Source organism: Siphateles boraxobius, unplaced genomic scaffold (genome assembly GCF_051911475.1).
Source record: "Siphateles boraxobius isolate OS27281-9 unplaced genomic scaffold, OSU_SipBor_1 9, whole genome shotgun sequence".
NCBI classification, from domain to species: Eukaryota; Metazoa; Chordata; class Actinopteri; order Cypriniformes; family Leuciscidae; genus Siphateles; species Siphateles boraxobius.
In genome coordinates this window covers 3737705-3763683 of record NW_027509219.1, presented here as the reverse complement: position 1 = coordinate 3763683, position 25979 = coordinate 3737705, and the positions used below count along the sequence as shown (strand labels likewise).

Sequence of the window (25979 nt, the reverse complement as noted above, 5' to 3'; positions counted from 1 at the left end):
AATTAAGTTTCATTTTGTAAAAGGCCTTTCTTTAAAGTGAATTTCGTTTTGTATAAATTGTATCCTAATTTTAATATATTTTTTTTATCAACCAATAATAAATAAGAATAGCAGACAACATAATCATGACATGATCGTGCGCTGGCGCGCCGCGGACACTTGCATTAAAATCTCATCATAAATTAACCGAAACTCAGTGTATGTCTCACAGACATGACAGATATCTAAATAAAGCTTGAAATTTCATTAAACGAAACAATTCAAAACGAAAAGAAATAGGCCACTCGCTGATTATTTAATCCATGATGTGCATTTCTCTCTATGCGCGTTCTATACGGAAATGGCAATCATCAAATTAAACGAAACTATTCCAAACGAAAAGAAATCGGCTAGCCTACTCTCTGATTATGTAATCCATGATGTGCACTTCTCTCTATCTTTCACTATGGAGATGGCGATTCGTCAATTTCTTTAAACGAAACAATTCAAAAGGAAAAGAAATATAGGCAGCATATTCTCTGATTAATCCAGGATGTGCATTTCTCTCTATACGCGCGTTCACTACGGAGATATCAATCGTCAATTTCTATAAACGAAACAATTCAAAACGAAAAGAAAAAGGCTAGCCTATACCTTCTGATTGTGTAATCCATGATTTGCATTTCTCTCTATATATGCGCGTCCACTAGGAGATGGCGATCGTCAACTTAATCTTTGCAGCACTGACAGAAAAGTTGTATTAATAAAAATCAATGGACGCGTGTCACCGGATTTACAAATGCACTTCTTGCCTGTTGCTTGTTAATTTAATTTAAATGAATTAATAAAATGAATACAATTGTCATAATTAAAATAATTAAATATTATTAATTGTCCCATTTTTGCTCATTTATAAATAGTATTTATATCTACCACCCCCTCAGCACCTGGGTTAAACAATTATTTGGCGCCACCATATTATAACGGCCCACGTATTAAAAATAGTCGAGTCTAAATAGGGCTACGGCTCATATTACATTTAATGCCGTCAGCCGGGATCAGACACAACGTGCACGGGTTGGCCTTGATTTTTTTTTTTTTTTTATGCCCGATCTGGTATTCAGTTTCTGAACGGTGTAGACACAAGCCAACAGTTTGGTGACGCTGTCTGAGCCTTATGTCATAATTTTTAATTAGTCACGGTAATACCGTATACCCCGGTAAAACAGGGAGGAGGTTTGACGGTATCAAAATTTGGATACCGCCCAAGCCTACTTTCCACTACAGACTATTTATCTACTAGTGTGTTCTAACATGTAACTTCTGTATGTTATGTTTAGTCTCATCTGACAGCTTACAAACTGAACTGAATAGTGGTGAACTTAGAGATATTAAAGTATCCTAATGTACAATAAGGTACTATTGCTTAAACAAGCATTGAGGAGAATATGTTAATGTACTTCTCCCCCTCTTGATCACCACCCATTTGCCTAATCTTTTAGTTTCCTGTCAGTTGGTTTCGGTGTTGGCATTACACTCATGTTTAACAATGCTTTGCTCAGGGTATAAGAAGGAAAGGTTGATCTGAGAGAAAGGCTTTAACCCTGCCATTCTTACTACGAGAAAGGCTTTTACGGCCTCTTCTGCACAGCAGTGCATTATTTGTTTCAGCTAAGTTTTCTATACAGTATGTTGTTCCATTCTACTGTCTGTATATTTAAACATGTAACTTAATATATAACTTTGCCTGCTTTAAAGGCTTTAAGGCTTTTTTTTCCTTTTATCACTGATGATGTTAAAAGCTAAAATGATTATAACTTTAGTTATCTAAACGTTCAGGTTAAATCTTACGTTTTCCTATCAGTTCCAAGAAAGACCTTTACTTTTAAAGAATAAGAGGTTAAGGAGATTATCGTGAATCCAGCCCGGGTCCCTCCTTCAATGTAAACCAATAAAAAAAAATCCAGTTTAATTTTTTTTGTAAGAAAAACAATAGAAACTTCTCCTCAACAAGCAGCACACAAATGTTGTAGTTAGCGGGTAGATCTGGTTTTCAGCCCCACCGGCAAAAATTTTTTTTTGTATGTGAATGCTAATTTACATAAATATTTCGGCTCAAAACTTTGTAAACAAAATAAATAATAGGTAAGCAATTTAATGTTACATTGCAACCATGGAAACATTTGGATTTGTGATGAATGAGAGAGGTACATGATCCCATAGATTTAAGCCATTTGTCAGCTGATCTGGTCACACAATATTCTGCGAATTTAACAATATTCCATGAGTTATTCCATTAAGCAGGGAATTACAAACGTTTCTTCCTTTCATTTGAATTTAATTACTTTATAGTAGTGAAGTACAAAAACTCTGTAGGACAGATACCTTTTTACTTGCATGTCCAAATCTATTTAACAATGTATGCAATCCATTTAAGCTTTGCCAATTTTGGCTAAAATATGACTGACCTTAAATAAACCTAATATAAAATCCTCTAAAATCCTTCCAGTAAAAAGCTTGGCAGACTACTGAAACAACTGCCAGGGTAGATTTGTAAGAAGTTACTTTAAGGTCATTCTTTGTAAGAAGATAACCTGAGGTGTTCATAGAAGAAAGTCTTACAGACATGACACGTTGTGACTAAGCTATTTTTTTCCCTGAGCCTTCAGGCGTCTCCCATTTTGTTACGTAACCTGTCATTGTTTTTTTATCTAAGGCATGCAAGTCAGAATGAAACCTGTTTCTCTTATCAGACAGATGTACAGCATGCAACAGTGTGCCAAGGGAAATGAAAGCAGACACCTTCCAGAAAGGCTGAGCTTTCTTTGATGTAAGCCCCCAGCTGTTCAAAGATGCCGTTGATCTTCTTCTTGGCGGTGACGAAGTGTTTGAGCGGGGAGGCGTTCACCTCAGCCATGAGTCGCTTGTCCTTCTTGCCGATCACACTGGTATTGGGTCGTGGGAAAACCAAAGACATCTCACTAGAAAAGACAGAGATAAATTACATTTTTTTTAGAAAAACAAATGAAAAAGCAGTCACAATGATGAGGGGTTCTGGGTCTTTGCTTTAAAACTATCTAGATACTTTCTGGTGGCATTAAGACATTAAACTCTTTAATAATGAAACATTGAACATATATAATGTTGTTCCTATTCCTTATTAAGGGATGAAGGATTTAATGTTCACACATTCTGACCATTTAATCTTGTAAAGAGGTGAAACAAAGGGATTATACACCCACAAGACACGTTTTGCAAATGAACACATAAAATACGCAATACAAACACTTGGATACACTCTGTCACATGCAAACACAACACTCCCTGAGAACAACACAGAGAAAAAAACATTTAGCTATGTTTTTGTCTAACCACATTGCTCAGAGCTATTGTTGAAGACCTATGTGTTGATGGGAAATGCTGTGTCGCCCAATTTAGAGCAGAGTGTCAACACCACATTATGCACAAGCTGTTCTAAATGTGCTTTACAGTTTCTAGATGAGTTTGTTTGTACTTTGATCAGTGATGTAAAAAAATATCCTATCGATAATCACCTTAAAAAATATCGGATATCAAATTACATCTTCTACCTGAGCCCCACCCTGCCGGAGACAAAACTGCAGACATTCACCGTAAACCTGTTCAATTTGGCAACAATTTATCTTTATTTTTTTAGACTACAACAAAAGTATAACGCTCCCAACACGCTATAATGAAGCAACCAACATTGGAAACTGGGAACGTGCGTGAATGAGATATTGAAAGCACCATCATTTCGTCATCTGTTTGCTACAAAATAGGCTGTTAAATAGGCAGCTAACATTTTATTCTGTTTAACTTTTATTAGACTGCAGATCAAAATAAAAGAATAGGCCTACTTGATCATATTATTTTTAAAATTGGAGAAATCACTGCCTATTCCAAATTTCTATAGGATACAGTTCCATTTATTTTGTCTACATCTGCAGAACAAAATAAATGGCATTAAAATGAATAGCACTGTTAAATTAGGAATAAAAAAAACATCAAATCAAGATGTGTGTAATCAAAAAACAATATTTGACAATTAAGAAAATAAGGATAAACTCTGAACAACAGGCAAATATAATATAGATTAGGCTATTAATTACAAAAGAAATTCAGTCAAGATCAATGAGGTTTTTTTCTTTTGTTCTTAGATTAACATTAATGACAGGTGGCAACGGGAATATTAGCTGCTATTAATGCTCGGACCCAATATAGGTTACTGTTACATGCATTTTCTTTCTCAACTGTTTACGTTCACTTAATACAACACCAACTGTGTTTATGGGATTTCTCTGTACTCTGTGGCTCTCTGTACTTGCAGCACAGAAAACAGTGCTGAAGTACAGAATTGAGTTCTCTTTAGAGTCTTCTTGCGCTTGAAGAATGGTTTAAAATCACATTAAAATGCGCACACAGGAATCGATAATCAAAATCAAAATTTTTATTTTATTACAAGTATTCCTGACGTTAAGTATCCAATTCCAGAATTGGAATCTATTTTCTATTCTCAACCCTACCAACTATAAAAAAAAAGATTTAATTCATGCTATTGCTCGTGAATAAAAATGTGTATAGTAACTACAGGGCTATGTGAAAGTTGTTTGTCTTTTTTCCCTGATATTGCAAAAGATCATCTGGACCACTGACTGTGTTAAAATCAACATTGTGATACTTGTGAGACATCGTCGATATACAATAATATTGTCATATCGCCCAATCCGCCGCAATATATAAGTCTACAAATGTTATTCTCTCTTTATTCAAGGATGCAGAAGGAGCTCATACAGCATCACAGTAAAACTTCATTCAGGGTCATTAATCATCAAATGCAACAAATTGCAGTTTTTTATTTATTTAAGAGATAGGCCAGAGGCAAAATTACTGTAATACTTATATAAATATTTTTTAAAAACATACAAAAAAATGAGTTAGGTCTTCTTGTATTCAGCAAAATCTTAAGCCATTGAGACCACATTACTTCCTCAAAACAAGCCACATTTGGCCATCAGTTCCTGAGCATAGCCTCAGCTGTACACTATGAACATGCAGTGCTGATAATGCCAGGGTCCTTCTGAACAACTGAGCGTGTCGTATTAAAGAGTCTGGACCTGCAGTTGGCAAATACGTGCAACATGGAGCATTCGTGTGCTCTGGAAAGTCACCTTCAATGAACAGACGAAGAAGTCCAATGCAACGTCAGTAAAAGCAGCTGTCTGCACTTACAATAAGGTAACCAGACATCAGAAGTTGACTTTACCTGATCTAACTACCAGCATCTTATTTGTGCAGTCCAAAAAAATACAAGGTTGGTTATGTTGCTTCGGAATATTAAAAACAAAATCACTATATTCTATTAAGACTGTTTACATATAAATATAAACAGTACAGCAGTGTGAAAGACATTTTTTAACAGTGACATATTTCATGTCTCTCAAGTAATATGGGATCTGCAATGGATGTATAAAAATAAGTTGTTTTAAAATAAGTATGGCATGTCATTCTAAAATACATTGTTTGTAATATCATGCCAACTACCTAAAAATTAAAACTGTGCAATATGCAAATGAGGATTTTCTTGAATTAAAACTAGGCCAGCACACCTTATTAAACAAGGGTTATTCCTTATAAATAATTGAACTATGGCAACAACAGTATCTGCCAAAACACTATAACTCACACAAATATGTCCTTTATCAAGATCTTGATTAGCAGAGGAAACTCCCATATACACTCCCTTTATATTGTGCAATCGTTCTTACAAGTGCACACTCACATTGAAATTCTCAAACGTTCAAACACTATCTATTCATTTACACAATGTCCAAATTTCTAACATAATTTGGATATACTGTTGGTAATGATGAACTGATTGAGAGATTTGTTCAGCTGAACGTTGTAAACATATTTAGAAAACGTACACATTTCACCAGGCCACAATTGCTAAAACAAGAATAAAAACACAAGTTAATGCTAATATAACAACACAGTCTTACCTGACTGTGCGTGTAAGAGTTTATATAAAACAGTGGCGATCAAATAAGCTGTATCAGCTCCCCAGCATTTGCTCTTGCAGTGACCGATCACCTGCGCTGTTCGTTTAAACCCAAATAGGAGTCTTGATAAATGTAATGATCCTTTTAGAAACCATAACATAAAATGATATCAGAGTCACGACTTTCACGAGACCAATGTCACTGACAGCAGCGCGCGACTCCAATCCACTGCCCCACGAGACTGAATCAGCACGGGTTAAGTGAGTCTAAAGCACGTGAAATATCCCGAAACAAATACCCGCAGCAGCTTCTGTGTCTTCAGTTCAGCTTTAACAGGTTCAGACAGACTGATATTCTAGTCATAGTTCCAATGAAGAGTACTTTCACGAGCTCAATGTGAAAATACAGCAGCGGTAACGTTAGCTCCCGACTCCAATCCACTCCTCCACCAGACCAAACAAGAGCCGCAATAATCACGTGATTTAATTTTGCATGGATTCAACAAGCCTGCATGTGTAAAATATAGCGGAAATATATAATAAACTATATTATACTTTAATATATATTAGTATTAGTATAGTATAATAAAATATAGCGATTTCAACTTTAACCACTGACTCATTGCATCAAACGCAAACCCCTCAGTACAAAACCCCGCCCCCACAGATAAGTCAGCCAATCCTATGTGAGCAATTCGGAAAGTGCAAAATGATTGACAGGGGGAACGATTCCTATTGGTTGAGAAAGGGCGGGTCGGTCCGCCTCCTCTTTGACTTTTCTTTGCTGTTTAATGCCATACTATGCAGACTGTGTGGCTGTCATATTACAGACATGTGAATTTTTCTGTGATATTTGTCTATATTAATTCTACTTCTAATATATATATATATATATATATATATATATATATATATGTGTGTGTGTGTGTGTCTAAAACGTTATAATATTCCTGAGAAACTGAAGGAGACATGGTGAAATTATAAACCTGACATGCAATACCAAACGTTGCATATTAACTATTGTATATATTATAATCAAATGTATTATTTTCTAATCAAATATGCTTACCAGCAAGGGCGAAGTGATTATATCTTTAGTCAACAGTCCTCTAGCATGTTGATCCAGCGATGTCCTCTTGATAATCTAAAAAACCCTCTACTGGAAGTGTTTTCCTAAAGACTGCTGTTGATACACTACAGACTGAACGAAACTGAAACAAGATCCGTAATAAACGAAATAAATGTTCACGGCTCATCAGACTATTGACCACCAAATCAACGCTGCTTAATAACTATCTTGACAAAAAAGCTGATGTATATAACTTATTTGACATCAACATGATGTGTTTTAGCTTGACGTTAAAGGTAAATATGTGTTTTAATAATGTATTCCTCATCTAACCAACAGCTCTGCTATGACTTGGTCGCCATTATCTTAGCAATTAGCTTCTAACGTTGGTTTTCTTACGTCATGTACGTGCGACGGTTTTCATTTGACAAAATTATTTTCCTTCCGCACGGGGGCGCTCAGCGGTACATAAAAGCCAATCCTTCATGGAGGCACATTCCGATTTTATTCACTGAAATGTTTTGTACATGACATACAGACACAAATCCACTTAAAATACTTTAATATTAATGTATTCATTGTTTTTTTAATCCAGTCATCAAATCTGTGATTGGTCCATCCTCACCAGCGAAGTGTAAATTCACCGGTCTCACGTGACTAGGGTAAACGCATTTTCTAGAAGTGCCCAAGACAGTGAACTCAGTGTTTACTTAAAAAAAATTTTGGAAAATGTAGGTTATGTGGGAAGGATTCAATTTTTGATACTAAAGCTAATAATAAAAAATAATAGTTTCTTATTTTCAGATGAGTGTTCCTTGAGCAGTGAGAGAAGAGCATGACAGAGCATGAAATAAATGATGACATAATTTTCATAGGGGGTGGGCATATTTGTACCATTAACCATTATGGAATTTTCTCTTTTTTATTGTTTTCTTCCAAAATTCATGGCATGACTGATTCATAAACAAGACAAGAACAAGCAACATTAAGCAGAAAACAAACCATATGTCGGATTATTTTCAAACAGCTCACCAATTGCTTGAAGGGCATCAATAATGAAAACAACTTTGTGAATGTCAAAGCAAGGACAGATACATTATTGAAATCCATATCATCTATATGGAATAAACCCTTCGATAAATGACAATAAATAAATCAGTAAAATGCCATTGCATATACATGACATATTGCATAGTGATGTGAAACTGCTCTCAACATTCATCGATCATTATCAAAAGATGCCTTTATGTAACAAAAAATGTGGAAAATATATATACATTGACATATTCACAATGTAAGGCACTGTGTCAAAATGTTCTTGTTGATCATTCTTCTAGACTCGAGTAGCACTATGTACTCAAGAGTCTTCTGAAATCAAAGCAAATTCAAGTTTCCAATAAAAAGAACTTCAAGGATCCACAAATGAGACAGAGATGTATCTGACCCCCTCTAAGGTGGGCAGACCCTCGTGGTAGTGAGTGAGGCGTCCAGGGTGCATGAGTGCCCAGCCTTTCCTGGGAGCTGTAACAGAGCAGTTGTACCTCAAGAACCGACAGCCGCCACCCTGAACAGGAAGTCATCGATTGTTAATACAATGTGCTCTTGCTCTATCAAACTGCTTCAAAATAGCAGAAACAAAAGTTAACAATTTCACTTTACAAACACGAAAAAAGGATAGAAACAAGACGGATAATCCTATAATAATTTACATCCCAAAAAAATAGAATGAAAGCCTATCCCATGCCAGAGACTCATCTGTGTTCCAACACTTAGATATCTGAGCAAGTTTCTGCCTGTCTCCACATCTCAAGCTTTCGGGAGAGCTGCAGGTCAAGACATGCTGCTGTGTTACAACATGAACATGTTACAAACCAACAGTTGGCATACCTTAAATTTAAGATATGAAACCCTACGTTTATAGTACTGTACGTTTATATTCTGTATACAAAACTACACTGAAAAAATTAAACATTGGACCAAATTTAAAAAGAAATGTTTTAAATTTCATTTGTTTCATTTGTTACAGCCAGCTTTATTAGTTTTTCTCGAATTATGTTTAAATTATTGGGACAAAATGTCAGAAATTTTAGTTATAGGGAATAAATATTCCTTAATCCTTGTGCTTGTGGGGCATATTTTTTGGTCCCTATGCCCCCAGCTTATAACTCATACTAAAGCCCTATTCGCACAGGATTAGTATTATCTGGGGACCTCGTGTGATTTAGAAATTACCCCACCCACATCTGAATTTCATGTGGCGAATTCGCACGGGATAACCGAAGCCTGTGATTTTACTCAAATCTACGGACTTATCTCCCGGATATGATGTCAATAGGCTGTTGCTTGGAAATGTCTTTTCGTTATAGGTCTAGCTGTATGATATATTATGACATAAACAGAATAAAGTTCCTTAGCGCATGCTGCTATACATGTCATTCATCTCCATCTAATCATTCATTTTGTTTTTGCTCTTCTGATGATTTTCAGCTTTCTCTTTCTGCAAATTGTGTAGTTGTGTATAGCGATATGACCCAGCACCCAAAATACTATCAAAACACTCCAACAGAGCCTCCATTTTTCGCGAAAGATGGATAAAAAGGCGCACATGAAACAAAAACCTTGAAAGAAAATTATATACGATCCGGCCAAATCACAGAGATGGCGATTGGTACGGGACTAATATTATCACAGGAACTCGGTGTTCGGAGAAATATAGTAGGTAATTTGCGGGGGAATTTTTACTTTACAAATTACAGACATGGCCGATTCGCACCGGATTAAGATCTCAGACAAACTCTGCAATTATTACAAATGACTAGAGGTCACCAGGTAATACTTATCCCGTGCGAATAGGGCTAATGTTGTGGCTTTTTTCCCCTTTTTTTTAATGCAGAAAGTTTGTGATGGGTAGGGTTAGGTGTAGGGTTAGTGTAGGGGGATAGAATATACAGTTTGTACGGTATAAAAACCATTACGTCTATGGTGTGTGTGTGTGTGTGTGTGTGTGTGTGTGTGTGTGTGTGTGTGTGTGTGTGTGTGTGTGTGTGTGTGTGTGTGTGTGTGTGTGTGTGTGTGTGTGTGTGTGTGTGTGTGTGTGTGTGTTTTCCACATCACTGAATTATAAGATCATATTAGCCAGCTACTATACAGAGCGGTGCAGGGATGATGTATTTTTGTAGTCCAAAAAACGCGGAAACAAGTTAGCATTTTAGCTTTTCCAGTTCCATCGTCCTGAAGTAAAAAAAAATCTGTTTTTACTGTTAATAAAGATTTTTTGTTATTTAGTTAAATGCTTGAAATAAGATCTGTGGTGAACACAAGCTCAATATATTCACACGTTCTATTGTACAATATAAAACATCAGTAATACCCTCTTGTGATTTTTTTAAGCTTTTACTTGTCTTGTAAAAGGTGGTTGCTAACAAGTGGCTAAATGGGAGGTTGTCGAGGACATTAAACATCATCAGCCAAACAGTTAAATTCATATTACGTTCATGTCATGTCAGAAAGATCATATTTAAGAGTTGTCTTAAGTCCCATGCAAAGTATGCTGGGAACTACAGTTTCAGTTATGTCAAAATTTTAGAGAATTAATTCATTGAAAGCAAGGAAATCAAGTTTAGGAGAGAAATTGAAATTGGTTGTGTAGAATACAAATAATTGATGTAGATGTAGATCGGAAACCATGATTTTCAATAAGACCAATATAAAAAAAAGCACTTGGTCAATATAAACGACACAATTGTGTAAAAAACCAAGTATTTAACCCTCTAGTGCTGTTCGGTAAATTTACGTTTTTGTTTTTTTTCAAGGTTTTGGGACCTGCTATGTTAACACACAAAAAAATCATGGACATGATTTGAATAGGTTCAATGGTCCTGACAATATAGTCATACTTACTGCTTGCGGTTAAAATTACTGCATTGGAAACAAATGGGAAGCAAATTTCATCTAGGTGAAACTTTTGGTACTACGCGCAAACAAAATCTTACTGAAAGCAAATTGTTTATGATATCAACCTCAAATTTGGAACACAACTTGTTTATGTCAGTTTTAGAGTAAAAAATTTTTTGGAAGATATATATTTTGTATAAAATATTAAAATAGTAATAGTTTCACTTTTTGACCATTTAGTTGTAACTAAATAATTAATTAAGTTATATAATTAAAGTTATATTTTAAACAGCAATAACCTGCCAAGTGAGACCACAATTTAGTCTGTGCTCCAAATCGTTCATGATTTATGACATCTATGACGGTCTATGCTCAAAAAGTAATTAACAGGTAATAAATAGATCATAACTATTCGATAAATATAATTTAGTACCATCAAATCCACTAAAATATTAAACAAAAACTATTATTTAACTAAAATATGTAACATTGATATTAATGAAATAAAATAAAAAATCGTCATTTTTGACCGCCACACGTGCAACACCAGAGGGTTAACAAAAAGAAAACTGTGTACAGCACCGCCAAACATTATAGCTCATAGTTTACTCACCTGATAATCAATCCCCACTTGATTGAGAGCTATATTGATGGTGAAAGTGGAAGCGTCATGATGTGGTCTTAATGAAGGTTGTTCATCAGGCTTATATCTAACTACAAATGCCAGATCAAACTGAGCCTGCAGGAGACAATCACACAGACAGATGCAGAGTCATCATGCAGCTTTCACGTGTAGAGGATCAGCTGGACCAAAGCAAAACATAGAAAGACCTCCATTCTGGAACTCATTATATCCTGAGTTCTCAAAGATCTTTGTTTCGCCAGAAATATGTCGCATGTATGGCAATAAAATAGATTGTGAACACCGCTTCATACTGACTTTAAGGTACATCACCCAACTGAATACTGAGGAATGTCTAATATTTACACAACTGTTCAAAGTTAATAATAAAGATCTCTTATGCTCACCAAGGCTGTATTTATTTGTAATATATTGTAAAAATTAAATATTGTTACAATTTAAAATAACTGTTTTTTATTTTATTATATTTTAAAATATAATTAATTCCCTCTGATGGCAAAGCTCCATCTTCAGTCTCACACGATCCTTCAGAAATCATTCTACTATACTGATTTGATGTTCAGTTATCATCAATTATTATTGGTGCTCAATTATTAACAAAATTCTTTTTATTATCAATGTTAAAAACAGATTTTGCTACTTAATATGTTTGTTGAATCTTGGATGATTTGATGGATAGAAAGTTAAAAAGGACAAATTTTTAAATATATATTTTTTTTAACACTATAAATGTCTTAACAGTCAATTTATTGTGTCCTTGCTTAAATACATGAAAAAAAAATCTTAATTATTTAAAACTTTTGCCCACTAGTCTACTACTTGAATACAAATATAATAATTCGTTTTTCAATGTCAGGACAACAAAGAAAGGCTTACCCTTGTGTAGTACCCTGGAAACATTTTCTCGGTGACCGGTGCAATATAATCCAAAAGGAACTTCTGCCAATCTTTATCGTAGCCCACTTGATTCATGTGGATATCAATAGTGGGGACATTTTCATATCCACCTTGGATTCTAGTGTCCTAAAAGTAAAAAAAAAAACCTGTTTGCTCAAAGAAATACTATGGTAAGGCAAAATAGCATGTGGATGAAACAGAGAAAAACAACAACATACCACATTTGCACCTCCTGACCATTGGCCAAAATGTTCCATCTCTTCAACAAAATGATTGCAGGCCACGTCGGAGAAAACAGGGAACCAGTACACATCAGGGCACGGCTACACAGAGAATTACAAATATGCAAAGTTTAAATTATAATGACTTTACAAAAGACTGAAAATCATTTGCGGTGCTTGCCATCACAATTACTATTGCTCCTTGGTGATTTTAACAAACCCCTAACTCCTAATAATATAGGTTACATTTTATTTTGATGGTCCACTTTAGACATACTATTAACTATAAGTAACTTCGCAACTACATGTCAACTACCAGTCATTGTATTAGTAGACTGGTAGGGTCAGGCTTTGAATAAGTTGACATGTAGTTGCGAAGTTACTAGAATGTCTGTTGTTGAGGATCAAAATAAAGTGTTAGCAGAGATTAAGCAGACAGTCTACTAATACTATAATGAGAGTTAGTTGACATGTAGTTGCAAAGTTACTTATAGTTAGTAGAATGTATAAAGTGGACCATCGAAATAAAAGTTACCAAAATAGACACTACCGTTCAAAAGTTTGGGGTCAGAAAGATTTTTAAATGTTTTTTTTTTTAGTCTCTGATGTTCGCCATTTATTTGATCAGAAATACAGTAATATTGTGAAATTTTTTTACTATTTAAGATACCTGTTTTCTGTTTTAATATATTTTCAAATATATTAATTTATTCCTGTGATCAAAGCTGAAATTTCAGCATCATTACTCCAGTCTTCAGTGTCACATGATCCTTCAGAAATCAGTATAATATGCCAATTTGCTGCTCAAAAAACATTTCTTATTATTATCAATGTTGAAAATCTTACTTATCCCAAACTTTTGAACAGTCATTTTATACCTTCTCATGGACAGGATAATAATCCTATACAGTATTTAATGTTAAAATCTTCAGAAAATGCTGCTATTATTGTATGCTTTGTGTAAGTACTCACCGTTTCAATAAGCCCATCTCTCAAAATTTTTGAATAATTCTCATGAATGTATCTTTCCTCCCATTCCTATTCCACGGAAAAAGAATTAGGAACATTAATGAAAAACAAAGAGTAAATAAATTAACAATAGAGCAAGAATATCTTGTATAATACTTGATCAAATATTGTCTGAAATTATATTTTATCTTACCACAGGATTTTCAAAGATCTGCCAGAGATCATTGTGCAAATGATTTGTCTGGTAATTTTCAGTTGATAAAACTCGACCGTAAGTCTGCATATTTGTTATAAACATGAAGATGCCCTAGGAATGAAAAAAAAATATCAGCAAAGTGGCAGCAAAGTAATTAGTAGTTTGTTACATTTGTCACTAAGTGATTTCTTATGGTGATTTGTGCAATATATTTTTGAGTTTCATGTCTGACCTTGTTCCGAACATTGGCGCAGAAGGCCATATCTGGATCAAGCGTTGCGGATTCAAACAGGTCAGGAGCTTTGAGGTCAGTCCTCAATGCATCCGCTTTTACCAGGAATATGTTAGAGATATACGGCACATTCCACAAACCCCTGTGGAGGCACCAGAGAATGATCACATATTTGCCATTTATCCTGGTTTGATGAATTTCAAAGACTTCTTCATATTTTTAGAGCATCATCATGCTAAAGAATACTAAAGAAAATGATAACTCAAATTAAATAGCTGAGATAAAAAACATGCACATATACATACATTCCTGTGGATTTTCTATGATATCACATGACTGTTTAAAATAACAGAACAAACTAAAAATCAACTTACACGCGGTTTCCTTGAACGATGTCCACGTAATCCTCTGACCTGGCGTAGTACCCGTCCGCACTGAGCGCACCCCAGAAGTTTGTCCACAGTCGCCCAGGTTTGGTCAACATTGGTGCAATGAAAGGCCTGTGAGGTTCATAAAAATACTAAGCATTTTAATGAGTAATACATTAGACAGTGAGAGTAATGCATTACAAGTAACGTGAGTTACATAATCAGATTACTTTTTTCAGGTAACGAGTAAAGAAACACATTACTTTTAAATTGATCATTTTCATTTGTCAAGTACATTCAATTCTAGACGTCTTATTATTCCCTTACTTGTTGAGCTCAATTAGGATTCTAAGTGTGTCTTCATTCTTTAAAACCACATCCACTTCTATGCTGAAGAAGTATTCACAGTCAATGTCGTCTCGACACATATCGCTGCAACAAAAACATAAAAAAGGAATGAATGGGATAGTTAAAGCATAGAGGAGCTATTTGTACAACTGTTTCCCAGGTTCCCATGTGGTGTTTAGGCGCACCATATTTAAATGTACTCTGTAAAAGATAAATACTGAATTTAAAAAGCACACTTACAAGCCAATATTACGTGAGGTCACAGGATCTATATCCTCCTCTGGTCCAATCAGCTTCACACCCTGGTATTCAGACTCGTGATGCTCTAGAAATGTACGCACCTGTTGTTCGTGGTGTGATTCCTGCAAAAGAAATTATTCAGAAGTATTGTCCCTCATTATTATGTACTGAATTTAAAAAAAGAGCAATTACAAAAATGAACGTCAACGTAGGCAATCCGATTAATTAACAAATAAAGTAAAAAAACCTGCCGTGATTATGATACTCAACAGGCACACTGTATTAAACAGGACAGGACAGGAATATCAGTTTCCCGACACTGATCTTATTCACATGTTCTGTTTCACGTAACTCTTAGTTCTGTCAAGACTACTCTCAAAGTGTTTGGCATCATAATAGATATAACAATGTTATATGTTTGGTCTTTCACGTGGAAATCTTTTTTCCCCTCTTCATTTCTCCTGTCCGTCGAGGTCAAACGTCCACGAGTGAAAACATGAATACACTAGAGAGCTGCTGTATAGTATAAAATTAAGTTGTGCTTCAGATGAAACGAGACACTGACACTGTATTTCATGTTAAATACGGTAAAGCTGCTTGATTTTAAGATATCTATTGTATAAGTGCTATATAAACGTGCAGAGCTCGTGCAAACATATCCACGTTTCCTATGATCAGATGCTTTTCTTATGCTTTATAAGAAAATGCTTGCTGTTTTCTCAATGTTGTTGTGTGTTTATTTTGTTATTGAGAGGAAAGCGTGCAGCACATATTTACATATTCATCTAAACGATGCTCTCAGCTCTGTGGCCGGCGTCAGATGTTTGATAACAGTATATCGCTGCTCACGTATTTCAAACTTCATTTTACCCCTAAGCGAAGAACAAAAAGGATCTTCCCCGTGAGTATATCGGGGCCTTTACTCACAGCAGATCTATACAGGTGGAGCTGGGGAAGATGGAGTGTTTCTAAAAGTGGGTTTATACACTGCTACAGCAAATGTTTGAGCATGCAAGCTCATTGGCTACTGATACAGCAGGAACTAATCCGCTGTGCACTGTAGAAAATGATGTTATTGCTAGCAAGCTGGTATTTAAATTGTATATTTTATATAGAATTAGCACATTATGTCTCGTAAGATAGATTCCAATAAAGACTGTCAGATTTCAAAAGCTCAGCTGGTAATATTTGTAAACATTAGATAACATGAACTATCAATGAGCAATACAATTTTTAAAGCATTAATAAAACATTTATTAATATTAGTTCACTAACTAATGTTAACAATTACAACATTTCATTTTAAAAATGTATTAATAAAAGTTGTTAGTTATTAGTTCATTATTGTTTCATGTTAACTGTTAAAAAAGTGCATACAGGTGTTATAAATCTGCACATAATATTTTACCTGATTATAAATGAATAATCTGAGCCGTTTTTTAGGGTATTTGAGAGTAAGTAAGCGCTCAAAGAACACAGTGAGGAAGGGGGTGGGCTGCTGGATGAAGACCCCAATGACCACTACAGGATATTCACTCTCCTGCAGACGAAAAATAAAACAAACAGGCAAATAATTAATACACCAAACAATTATTCAGCTAAAGCTTCTTTTAAACTGAATTGCATATGTTTTAACTCTACAGAAGAGTCTATGAATGCTTATAGTGTAAATATCAATATCAACAATAACACTTAATGTGACTAAAGATGGTAACACCAGTTCTCAACCTCAACTCATCCTAGGTGTATATGACATTCTTCTTTCAGACGAATACAATCGGAGTTATACAAAAAAAAATGTCCTGGCTTTTCCAAGCTTTATAATGCCAGTTAATGGCATAATTCTGTTAAATCCGTAAAAATGCATCTATCCATGATAAAAGTTCTCCATAAAAAAGGCCGTTTGAAGCAAAGCGACATGATCGTGTAAGAAAAATTTAATGAATGAGCACTGTGCCACTGTTCATCCCACTATTTGTACTGTATTTTATTTTTTATTTTTAATTATTCTTATTTCTTTTGACTTATTTCTTTTAGGGGTGGTGATGGCGCAGTGGATAAGACACATGCCTTTGGTGTGAGAGACCCGGGTTTGAATCCACTGTGAGACACCAATGTGTCCCTGAGCAAGACACTTAACCCCTAATTGCTCCAGAGGCGTGCGACCTCTGACATACATAGCAATTGTAAGTCGCTTTGGATAAAAGCGTCAGCTAAATGTAAATGTAAAAATGACTATTTTAATTTCTTCTATGTAAAGCACTTTGAATTACCATGTGTATGAAATGTGCTATATAAATAAACTTGCCTTGCCTAGTCCGACTTGCATAGGCCGTCTGCCGGAAGCTAGTTATTTTTGTGAATAAAGTTTTAAATGTAAATCTTTTTCTTACACGAACGGATCGCTTCACTTCAGAAAGCCCCAGAGCCGTGTGGAGCACTTTCATCATGGATGGATGCACTTTATGGACTTCGAAAAACAGAAACCGGCCATTCACTGCCATTATAAAGCTTTGAAGAGCCAGGACATTTTTTAATAGAACTCCGATTGTATTCGTCTGAAAGAAGAATGTCATACAGCTAGGATGGCTTGAGGGTGAGTAAATCATGGGGTAATTTTCATTTTTTGGGTGAACTATCCCTTTAATTTGCGGCTCACCACAATATCTTTTTCTTTACCTTCATGTCAAGTGGGGATCTGTAAAAGTGGACTTAAAATCATTTAATAAAACAGTCTAAAAACAGCAATACCTTAATGAATGCAACAAGAACAAAACGTCAAAGTATAGTCGAGTTATGTTTACTACAGGCTTTACACATAAATCGGAAAACCCCATTTTAAAACCGTATAGGAAAATCTCGAAGGAACCAGCGGCAAATTAGTCTTCGGGGTTCTAACGTCATACCTGCACCACTCTAATTAGCCTTAAGATTAAGATTCAGGATTATTTTTATAATAATAATTTTAAAAAAAACACAAATGGGAAACTGTGGTAATAGTAGTAAATTTAAGACCCACCTGGAGTCCAGAAAGCGGACGCAGATCCTCATTACAATTTGTGCAGCCAGTTTCAAATGTCCACAGATTTGGGATATAGTTCCCTAGGTAGTTTATCTGAAGCTGAAAGAAACCGCATGTAATAAAAATGATTAAACCAAAGAAGACAGATAGCTTAGTTATTTGGATCATGACAGAAAACTGATTTACTTTGGTGGGTCCATTGCCATGGATAATAACGGGTAGCGTGTCATATAGTACATTTCTGGCTCGCACACGTCCATCTTCAAACTTCAGCACAACTTCATCTGTTCATGCAATAAAAAAAGAATTATTCAAAGATATTAATATTTTATATAATCATGTAGTTCTACAGTTATCTATTAAAGTATGAATTCTGTTTGAATCACTGTAGTTAAATAGTCATAATTATCCACTGGCCTATTTATAATGGATTTCCTCCACAAATGTTTGGATGAATCTCTCTTGGGTATCTGTAATGGATACTCTGATGTTGAAAGAGTAAAAAGGCTTTTGAAACAGCCTTTTGAAGCTTAAACATTGAACTTTTCACTGTTCACATGAATTCCAATGGACCTGATATCACCATTAGGATGAATGAGCGATTCATAGCAAAATTCACAATTTAATGTTTCCTTTCTTTATAGTTTCTTAATGTTCTTCTTTTTTAATTCCAAAAGTTTTATTACTAAAATTCACTACATCAATATTTATATAAATTCTAGAAAACGTGTCTGTCCACTCAATTGTGTTCTTTCTTTCCAAAAATGTTATCTATAAAAAATTTCAATCAGGATTCCCTATCATAATACAGAAACTGCACTCGGTAAAATGACTTACAAATGACTTACTTCTAGCTTCTGACAAAGGCTGAATCTCAATACTAGTTTTACTTGATCTTAGTGTTGTGTTCAACACTATAGATCATAACATACTCTTAGATTGATTAAAAAATGATACTGGTATTCGGGGACAGGCATTAAAGGGTTAGTTCACCCCAACCCGTAAGACTTTTGTTCATTTTTGGAACACAAATGAAGATCTTTTTGATGAAATCTCAGTGATTTCTGTCCCTCCATTGAAAGCAACTACCACTTTGAGATTCAAAAAGTTCATGAAGAGATTGTAAAACGAATCCATATGAATTGAGCCGTTTAGTCCAAATTTTCTAAAGAGATTCGATCGCTTAATATGATGAACAGATTTCCTCAAGAATTTAGGCTTTTATTCCCATAGAAACATTCATCAATTCATCAGTTATAATAAACAAAAGCTCAAGCATTTTTGCTTGACGTGCAGGCGCCAATGAAGTTCAATCTCGTGTTACGCCTCTTATGCCCCTCGTGTCGCCTTTTTCGCCTTTCTTCGCCTTTGATGCCATTGGCTTTTGGCTTGCTTAGTTGGGGACATTTAATTTTATATTTAACAATATTATTACAACATTATTTTACTGTTAAAATAAAGTAAACCTGCTTTGAAACAATCTGTATTGTAAAAAGCGCTATATAAATAAAGGTGACTTGACTTGACTATGCAGCACGTTTGAGCTTCTGCAAGAACCAATGAGGTTCATTCTCGTGTTACGCAGCACGTTTGAGCTTCAGCAAGAGGTTTGTTCTCGTGCGTTAAGCAGGTTTGATTGAGCATCTGTTTATGTTCGCTGATCAATGTCTGTAACTAAAAGTCTAAATTAAATCTGCTCATCATCGTGTCTCTTCAGAAAATTTTTACTAAACCGCTCGATTCATACGGATTAGTTTTACGATCTCTTTATGAACGTTTTGAAGCATCAAAGTGGTAGTTCTTTCAATGAAGGGACAGAAAGCTCTCAGATTTAATCAAAAAGATCTTCATTTGTGTTCCGAAGATGAATGAAATTCTTACGAGTTTGGAACGAAATGAGGGTGAGTAGTTAATGACAGAATTTTTATTTTTGGGTGAACTATCCCTTCAAGGTGGTTTAAATAAACTGAAGGTAGCACTACAATGCACAATTCTATCAAAATACACTTTGGAACCAGAAAAAAAGTTAATTTTCCCAGACCTGAATCAAACATATATAAATTTGTTATGAATTTCAAAATGAAAATTTAATTATGGTAATTAAATTATGGTTACTTTATGGTTATTAATCTCACACAAATGAAAGCATACCTAAATATTTATGGTGCTATAACAGCCTTTTCCCAGACAAAATGTACTGTGTATTCTTTAAGCCCAAATATACAGTAGCTACAGTGTCGCACACCTGGGTTGTAACATCCTGCTGAGATGGTGTACGTGTCCACAAGCACATCTAACCGTTAGCTCTAGCATTCCAGCCACAAATGCCATTACAGGCAACTGGGAAACTCGCTCTCCTCCCAAAATCTGGCAGTGAGTCAAAACTACAGCTGCCAGCCGAGCAGAAAACAGCTTAAAACTCAAACACAAGAGCTTTAGTTCACATGAAACCAATCAGCATTTGAGACCCTCAGCAAAGCATTTCATTAGCGATTCCTCATTAAAATGAGAGGTTACAGAAAGAGGAAACTTCCCAGCAGGTATCAGAGAGCAAGAACTCTACTGACGCAGCACTTTTGGAGAGTATAAAACAGGATGTTCTCCTTCAGAGAGCTGATGCTAGTGAGAATTTTGCAGAAGCATCTTTAAAGTCTCAACAGAGTTCATGTTGGAACTCCTCTCCAATTAAAATCTTATAACGGTGATGTTTCCAAAGCAGGCTGTAAGAACACAAAATGATACACTTACCAAGAGCTCCATGAAGATTCTGGAACAATCTGCACTTGTTGTCCACAGTTATATTTATGGACTTCTAAAGAGGAAATGACAGAGAAGAAAATCTCAAAACGCAGCGTACACACATTTAATATGTGCCATTACTGAAAACTGTGAACTTGAATGTGCTTTCTGTAAACGAGGCAAAACATCCTGAAACAGAGCAATAAAGTTGTATGAAACCACACCATGGTTGCCACCACTTAAAATATAAACTATACCAAAACACTCACTCTTTTCTCTGGGTTGATATATATCTTGGTGAAAAAGAGCTGGTCACTGTCACTATCAGCTCCTGACCAGTCAGAAAGCATCTCTTTAAGGTTGGGTGCATAGCCAATGAAGCCTAGAGAAAGAAAACACCCAGCATTAGAATGAGAAATGCCTATAAATAGACACGAAACTTGTTATTATCTGGTTTAGATGTGAAACTGGATGATTTAAACTGATCTTTTAACTATTATGCAAATATAGAAGTGAGTGAATTTTCAGAGAGGCCACAGATGACGATACAGATGTCCTGATTAAATTCCACAGCTGTTAATCTCTGACATCACCATATAAATTCGAATGTTTGTGAAACATTCCTCAGAGACTGAAAAAGGACATTAAAAAAAGGAAGAAGCCTCAAACTTCTTAATAAGCAATTCTTACTAAATGAAACTCTCTACAAATGAGCTAATGGCAATTATATTCAACCACTGAATTATAAGATTTAAATACATTTTTGTTAGTGGTGTGTTTGGTATTAGCTAATGCGTGATGAATTGGTAAACATTGTTAGATGCACCGTACAGTATTCTGACCAAAAGTCATTCTTCTTACTGTAATCAGAACTGTAAAGTACAATTGTACATACATTATAGTTGTAATTTAATTTAACAATTTTAATAGTATCTTGACAGGGAATTGATTTTTTTGCAGCTTTACAGTAATGAGAATGATGGGTGGTTAATGGACACAAAAATACAATCATAATGGTCCTAAAAAGAGCCTCTTTGTATTTAAATAAATTTCATTTCTTAATTTACTCCTTTCACTTTGTGGACAAATATATGGTGTGTTGAAATATGTTGGAAAGATCATACTCTTTCTGTCTTGTTTGTCAGTTAGAAAACATGGTGGATGCAATGAATGTAGTGTCTGTATTGATTGTAAATTTATACATATATATATATATACACAAAATCTTGACCCCAAAAATTATGAGTGTTATGATGTTATTTCCATCAAGAGGTGCATCAAGTTTTGGTCCAGATCTTGTATTGACAATGCAAGAGTCCAGCTCTCTGTAAAGTCTCCTCCAGCACATCCCAAACACTTTCAATGAATTTAAGATCTGGACTCAGAGGAGAAGATTCATGTGTGAAAATGATTCTTCATGATCCTCACAACCATTCTTTCACAATCTGAGCCTGATGAATCTTGACATTGTTATCCTGGAATATGACCATTATGTTTCTTCCTACATGGTTGTTTAAGAAATGAAAAGCTACACACTCAATCAATTAGGGTTAGAAGAACTGTTGCCAAACATATAACATGCTAGAAACATAATAATCACTGCAATAATGCTCCAATCATAGACTCTTATGCCAAACCACAACTTTTTTTGGCCAGGCTGTGTATATATATACATAATAAAACTAGTTAAGTTTAATTTACAAATTCAATAGAATATATATAACAATTAAGGTTGCAGTACCTACATAAAAACATTAAAAAAGCAAAAACACACCTAATGTGCATTCTTGATTAGTAGAGTAAAATAATATTGCTCTTTTATAGAAAAAGAAGTTGACATCTTATTTCAACTAAAGTGATTTGAACACATCTGATGTTGTAATTACGCATTTCCAACTCGTTAATACAAACTTCCCAGGAGGACTTGAACAATAACTTTTTTTGCATCCAAATTCATTTTGGATCTAAAACTATACAAAATTAAGCTAACAGGGCATTCATTATGTCTAAGGCTCTACAACGATAATCGAAAAAAGAGAAAAACATGCCTCCTGCTCCAAGGAACCTCTTCCCTTCCCTGACATGAGGATGTTTGTCTTCCAGGTGACGATCTGGCCAGATGAGAGTCTCGGCAGAAAACACAACTTTGTGTTTGGCCTGCTGAAACTTTTTCAGCAGCTCTTTTGGACCAGAAGAAAAGATTACATCATAGCTGTGGAAAGCCAGAGAGTAAATAATTGTTACTGTCAATGATCAACAATGATCTTTGAAAGAGTAGGCTACAATGCATATCAACATGCTCCAAATATAATGGACATAACTACCTGTCCACAAAAAGAATGACTTTGTTCTCCTCGTGTATCTCCTCCAGAGCAGACTTCAGCAGGCGCACTTTCTGCCCTCCACCTGGAGGTGACATGTAATCTCCACCTTTCCATGTTTCACCCCTTCCGAGAACCTACAAAAAAGGGCAAAAGAATGTCAGGCATCTGTCTGGAGACTATTATGGAAACTTGTTTTCCGCCACTGAATAAAAATAAAATATAATTGGGAGTTTATATCTAACAATTCTGAGAGAAAAAATGTCAGAATTGCAAGTTTATATCACAGGTCAGTTCTGGCCAAATGGTTAGAGAGTATATGAAGTGAAAACAGTATCTAAACCTAGTTGCCATACTGGGCCTTCGCGTCACTTTCACAATTCTGAGCAAAAAAAAAAGTCAGAGTTGCGAGAGAAAAACTTGCACTATCTCGCAATTTTGACTTTGTAACTTGCAATTGAGAGTTTATATCACGCAATTCCTAGAGAAAAAGTCAGAATTGTGAGATAAAAAGTCACAATAATTATTTATTCAGTGGTGGAAACAAGCTTCTTTTGACTAAACTGTGTTATACAGGGTCCATCTAACAAAAATGTCAGGCTCATATTTCACCCCGGAATCATGAAAAATAACATTTTGTATTAAGAAAACTAAACCTAAACTTTTGAACTATAGGCATATGCCATTGTATTAAATAATTATTTATTTAATTATTTATGATCATTAGCACTTTGAAAGAAAATGTGATTGTCCTGAAAATAATGCCATAATGCAATATATATTGCAATATGTAATCCTATAAATACGTTTCCTTGGATTACAACTTGGATGTACAATAAAGTTAAGCAGAGACTTATTCGCTTAAAAAACAACTTTCCACTTTCCACTTTAATAGCATGCTCAATGTTTAGCTGAACATTGCAATATGTTCATTACTTTTTCAAAGGGAAACTTTTGGGAAAAAAGGTTCCTTACCTTGATGGAGTAATTGAATTGTTTTGCGGATCTCAAAAAGCGTCTGAAGCCGTCAGTCTCCTGCGTGGCTACAGTCAGCACTAGAAGATCTCCTGAGACAGAGGAAACACAAATCAGAGTGGATAACTCCGTCAAACTTCTCCACAGCTGCCTACGTGCTGGAAGAGCACATCCTAATGGGGTTCCCACGTCTCCTGTGAGGAACTCCATGCACAGCTGGAATATTAACATAGGTATCCAGTATTTAAACCAGCCGCAAGAAAGCCAGTTCTGCCGCAAAAGTAACATTTCTTTATACGAATACGTTTTTTATTAATCATATGTAGGCTAATGTGTGTGTGGTTTTTTTTCCTGTTGCAATGCAATCTAAAAGCATGCCTGTTTACCTAGACAATAAATCTGTTACAAGAAAACTACGCGTAGGTACAATGTAATAAATGTCCTTTGCACTCACATTGCGCATTGTTGTTGCTCATATTGCGAACAACTAACGTTACAGTTTGAGACATGAAGTAAACTGTATGCAGCGTTTTAGTGTAATTTTGTTGTAATTTATCCTTATAAACTCACTGATCTCTTCACTGATATCTGCACGAAGGGTCCACGTCAGCGGCGTGAGTCCGTAACGCCTGGCTAACTTTACCTAGCAAGTCAGGTTTGCAACGAACCCTTACAATGAATCATGGTGAAATTGTTAGTAGTGATTTACATTATCATGTAGCTACAGAAGCGGTGTGGTTTATCTAAGACGGCGATAAGCTGAAATCATATAGCCTTACCCCCGGGGATCAAGCCCTGCTGACTGCAGTGAAGCGGAGAAAGGGACGCAAACAAACACACGAGAAACAGCAGAACTTCTCTCATGTTCAGATCCGTTATTCTTCAAACGTCTACAGTAACGGCGAATGATGGAATAAGGCCTTTCCTCGAGAGAAAGTTAGTTATATTCCCGTACAAACACACAGTCTGCCCACTTCTGTCTTTCTCCACCCCTCGATCCCTGAACAGAGCAGAGGAAGAAAAAGCTCAGACAGTTACAACAATTCGTAAATTTAAACACTTGACAACTTGCCCCCCCAAAATGTGACAACTTTCCCTGACCTGACATTTAAGGATAGCTATACGTATTACCTTCCAGTTGAAATTTCTCTTCTACTCGAATCACTAAAATGTAGAGTAATTCAAAATATAAAAATAGATGAAGCCACAGAGATAAAAATGCATTACAAATATAAAATAAAATATAAACAGCAATAAATCCATAAACCTTTAGTGGTTCAGGAAAGATCTTATTATAAGAATCATATTATTACAATTGAGAAATTATTTGAATATATTAAGTGTTATATACTGAACTCCTTTCTCTATAGTAAACTTGATGTTAATTTGTCACAAAATGTACAGTATTTCAAAATATTATAATAGACCTAGCTCGAGAGATAAAATACATTACAAAAAAAATAATTAAACAAATGCAATAAATCCATACCTTTAGTGGTTCAGGAAAGATCTAAATATACAAATCCTATTATTAAAATTCAGAAATTATTTTTAGATATTATTGAATACACCCCTATAAAGGTATCTAAAATCTTGCAGCATGTTTATTAGGTTTTGTTCACATTAAAAAAAAAACACTAAGCTTCTCGATATTTATTGCAAAATGTCATCTTTTAACATTCACATCCATTAACTCAAAAAACAGGAAAGGCAGCAGTCATCACTAGTGCCCAAAAGCCGTTTAGAAGTTTCCAGGTCAGTATTATGTACTGGTCCAGGATCAGTTCCGTCTTCCACTGCTAAGTTGCAATGACGTAACACAGGCTCACAACGGCTGATTGTAGAAC

The 25979-nt window shown here is 35.2% G+C and overlaps 2 protein-coding genes across 4 annotated transcripts in view; both read right to left on the bottom strand.

Moving 5' to 3' along the window:
* Positions 1-7488, bottom strand: part of mfn2 (mitofusin 2) — a 35123-nt gene extending 27635 nt beyond the window's left edge. The window contains exons 1-2 of one of the 2 annotated variants that reach the window (XM_077223790.1): positions 7068-7488; positions 2782-2960 (exon numbers count right to left, since the gene is read on the bottom strand). In XM_077223790.1, the coding sequence (XP_077079905.1) occupies positions 2782-2956 (175 nt within the window). In that variant the 5' untranslated portion in view covers positions 2957-2960; positions 7068-7488. Of the gene's footprint in view, positions 1-2781; positions 2961-5999; positions 6644-7067 lie in introns of those variants that run through there. The other variant, XM_077223789.1, reaches the window with a different exon arrangement.
* A 485-nt stretch (positions 7489-7973) lies between these two features.
* plod1a (procollagen-lysine, 2-oxoglutarate 5-dioxygenase 1a) lies at positions 7974-25885 on the bottom strand. 2 transcript variants are annotated; one of them, XM_077223792.1, is made up of 20 exons: positions 25622-25885; positions 24912-25132; positions 24133-24224; positions 23161-23294; positions 22885-23048; positions 21106-21218; positions 20846-20909; positions 18284-18381; positions 18095-18196; positions 16484-16615; positions 15076-15197; positions 14815-14919; positions 14494-14619; positions 14120-14261; positions 13885-13998; positions 13695-13760; positions 12720-12824; positions 12481-12627; positions 11575-11700; positions 7974-8631 (listed from the first exon to the last, which is right to left on the bottom strand). In XM_077223792.1, the coding sequence occupies exons 2-20, from the start codon at positions 24994-24996 to the stop codon at positions 8476-8478; spliced, it is 2193 nt and encodes a 730-aa protein (XP_077079907.1). In that variant the 5' UTR covers positions 24997-25132; positions 25622-25885; the 3' UTR covers positions 7974-8475. The 2 variants fall into 2 exon arrangements, with proteins under 2 accessions (XP_077079907.1, XP_077079906.1); XM_077223791.1 differs by lacking the exon at positions 25622-25885 and having other exon boundaries at positions 24912-25180.
* Between the last annotated feature and the right edge of the window lie 94 nt (positions 25886-25979).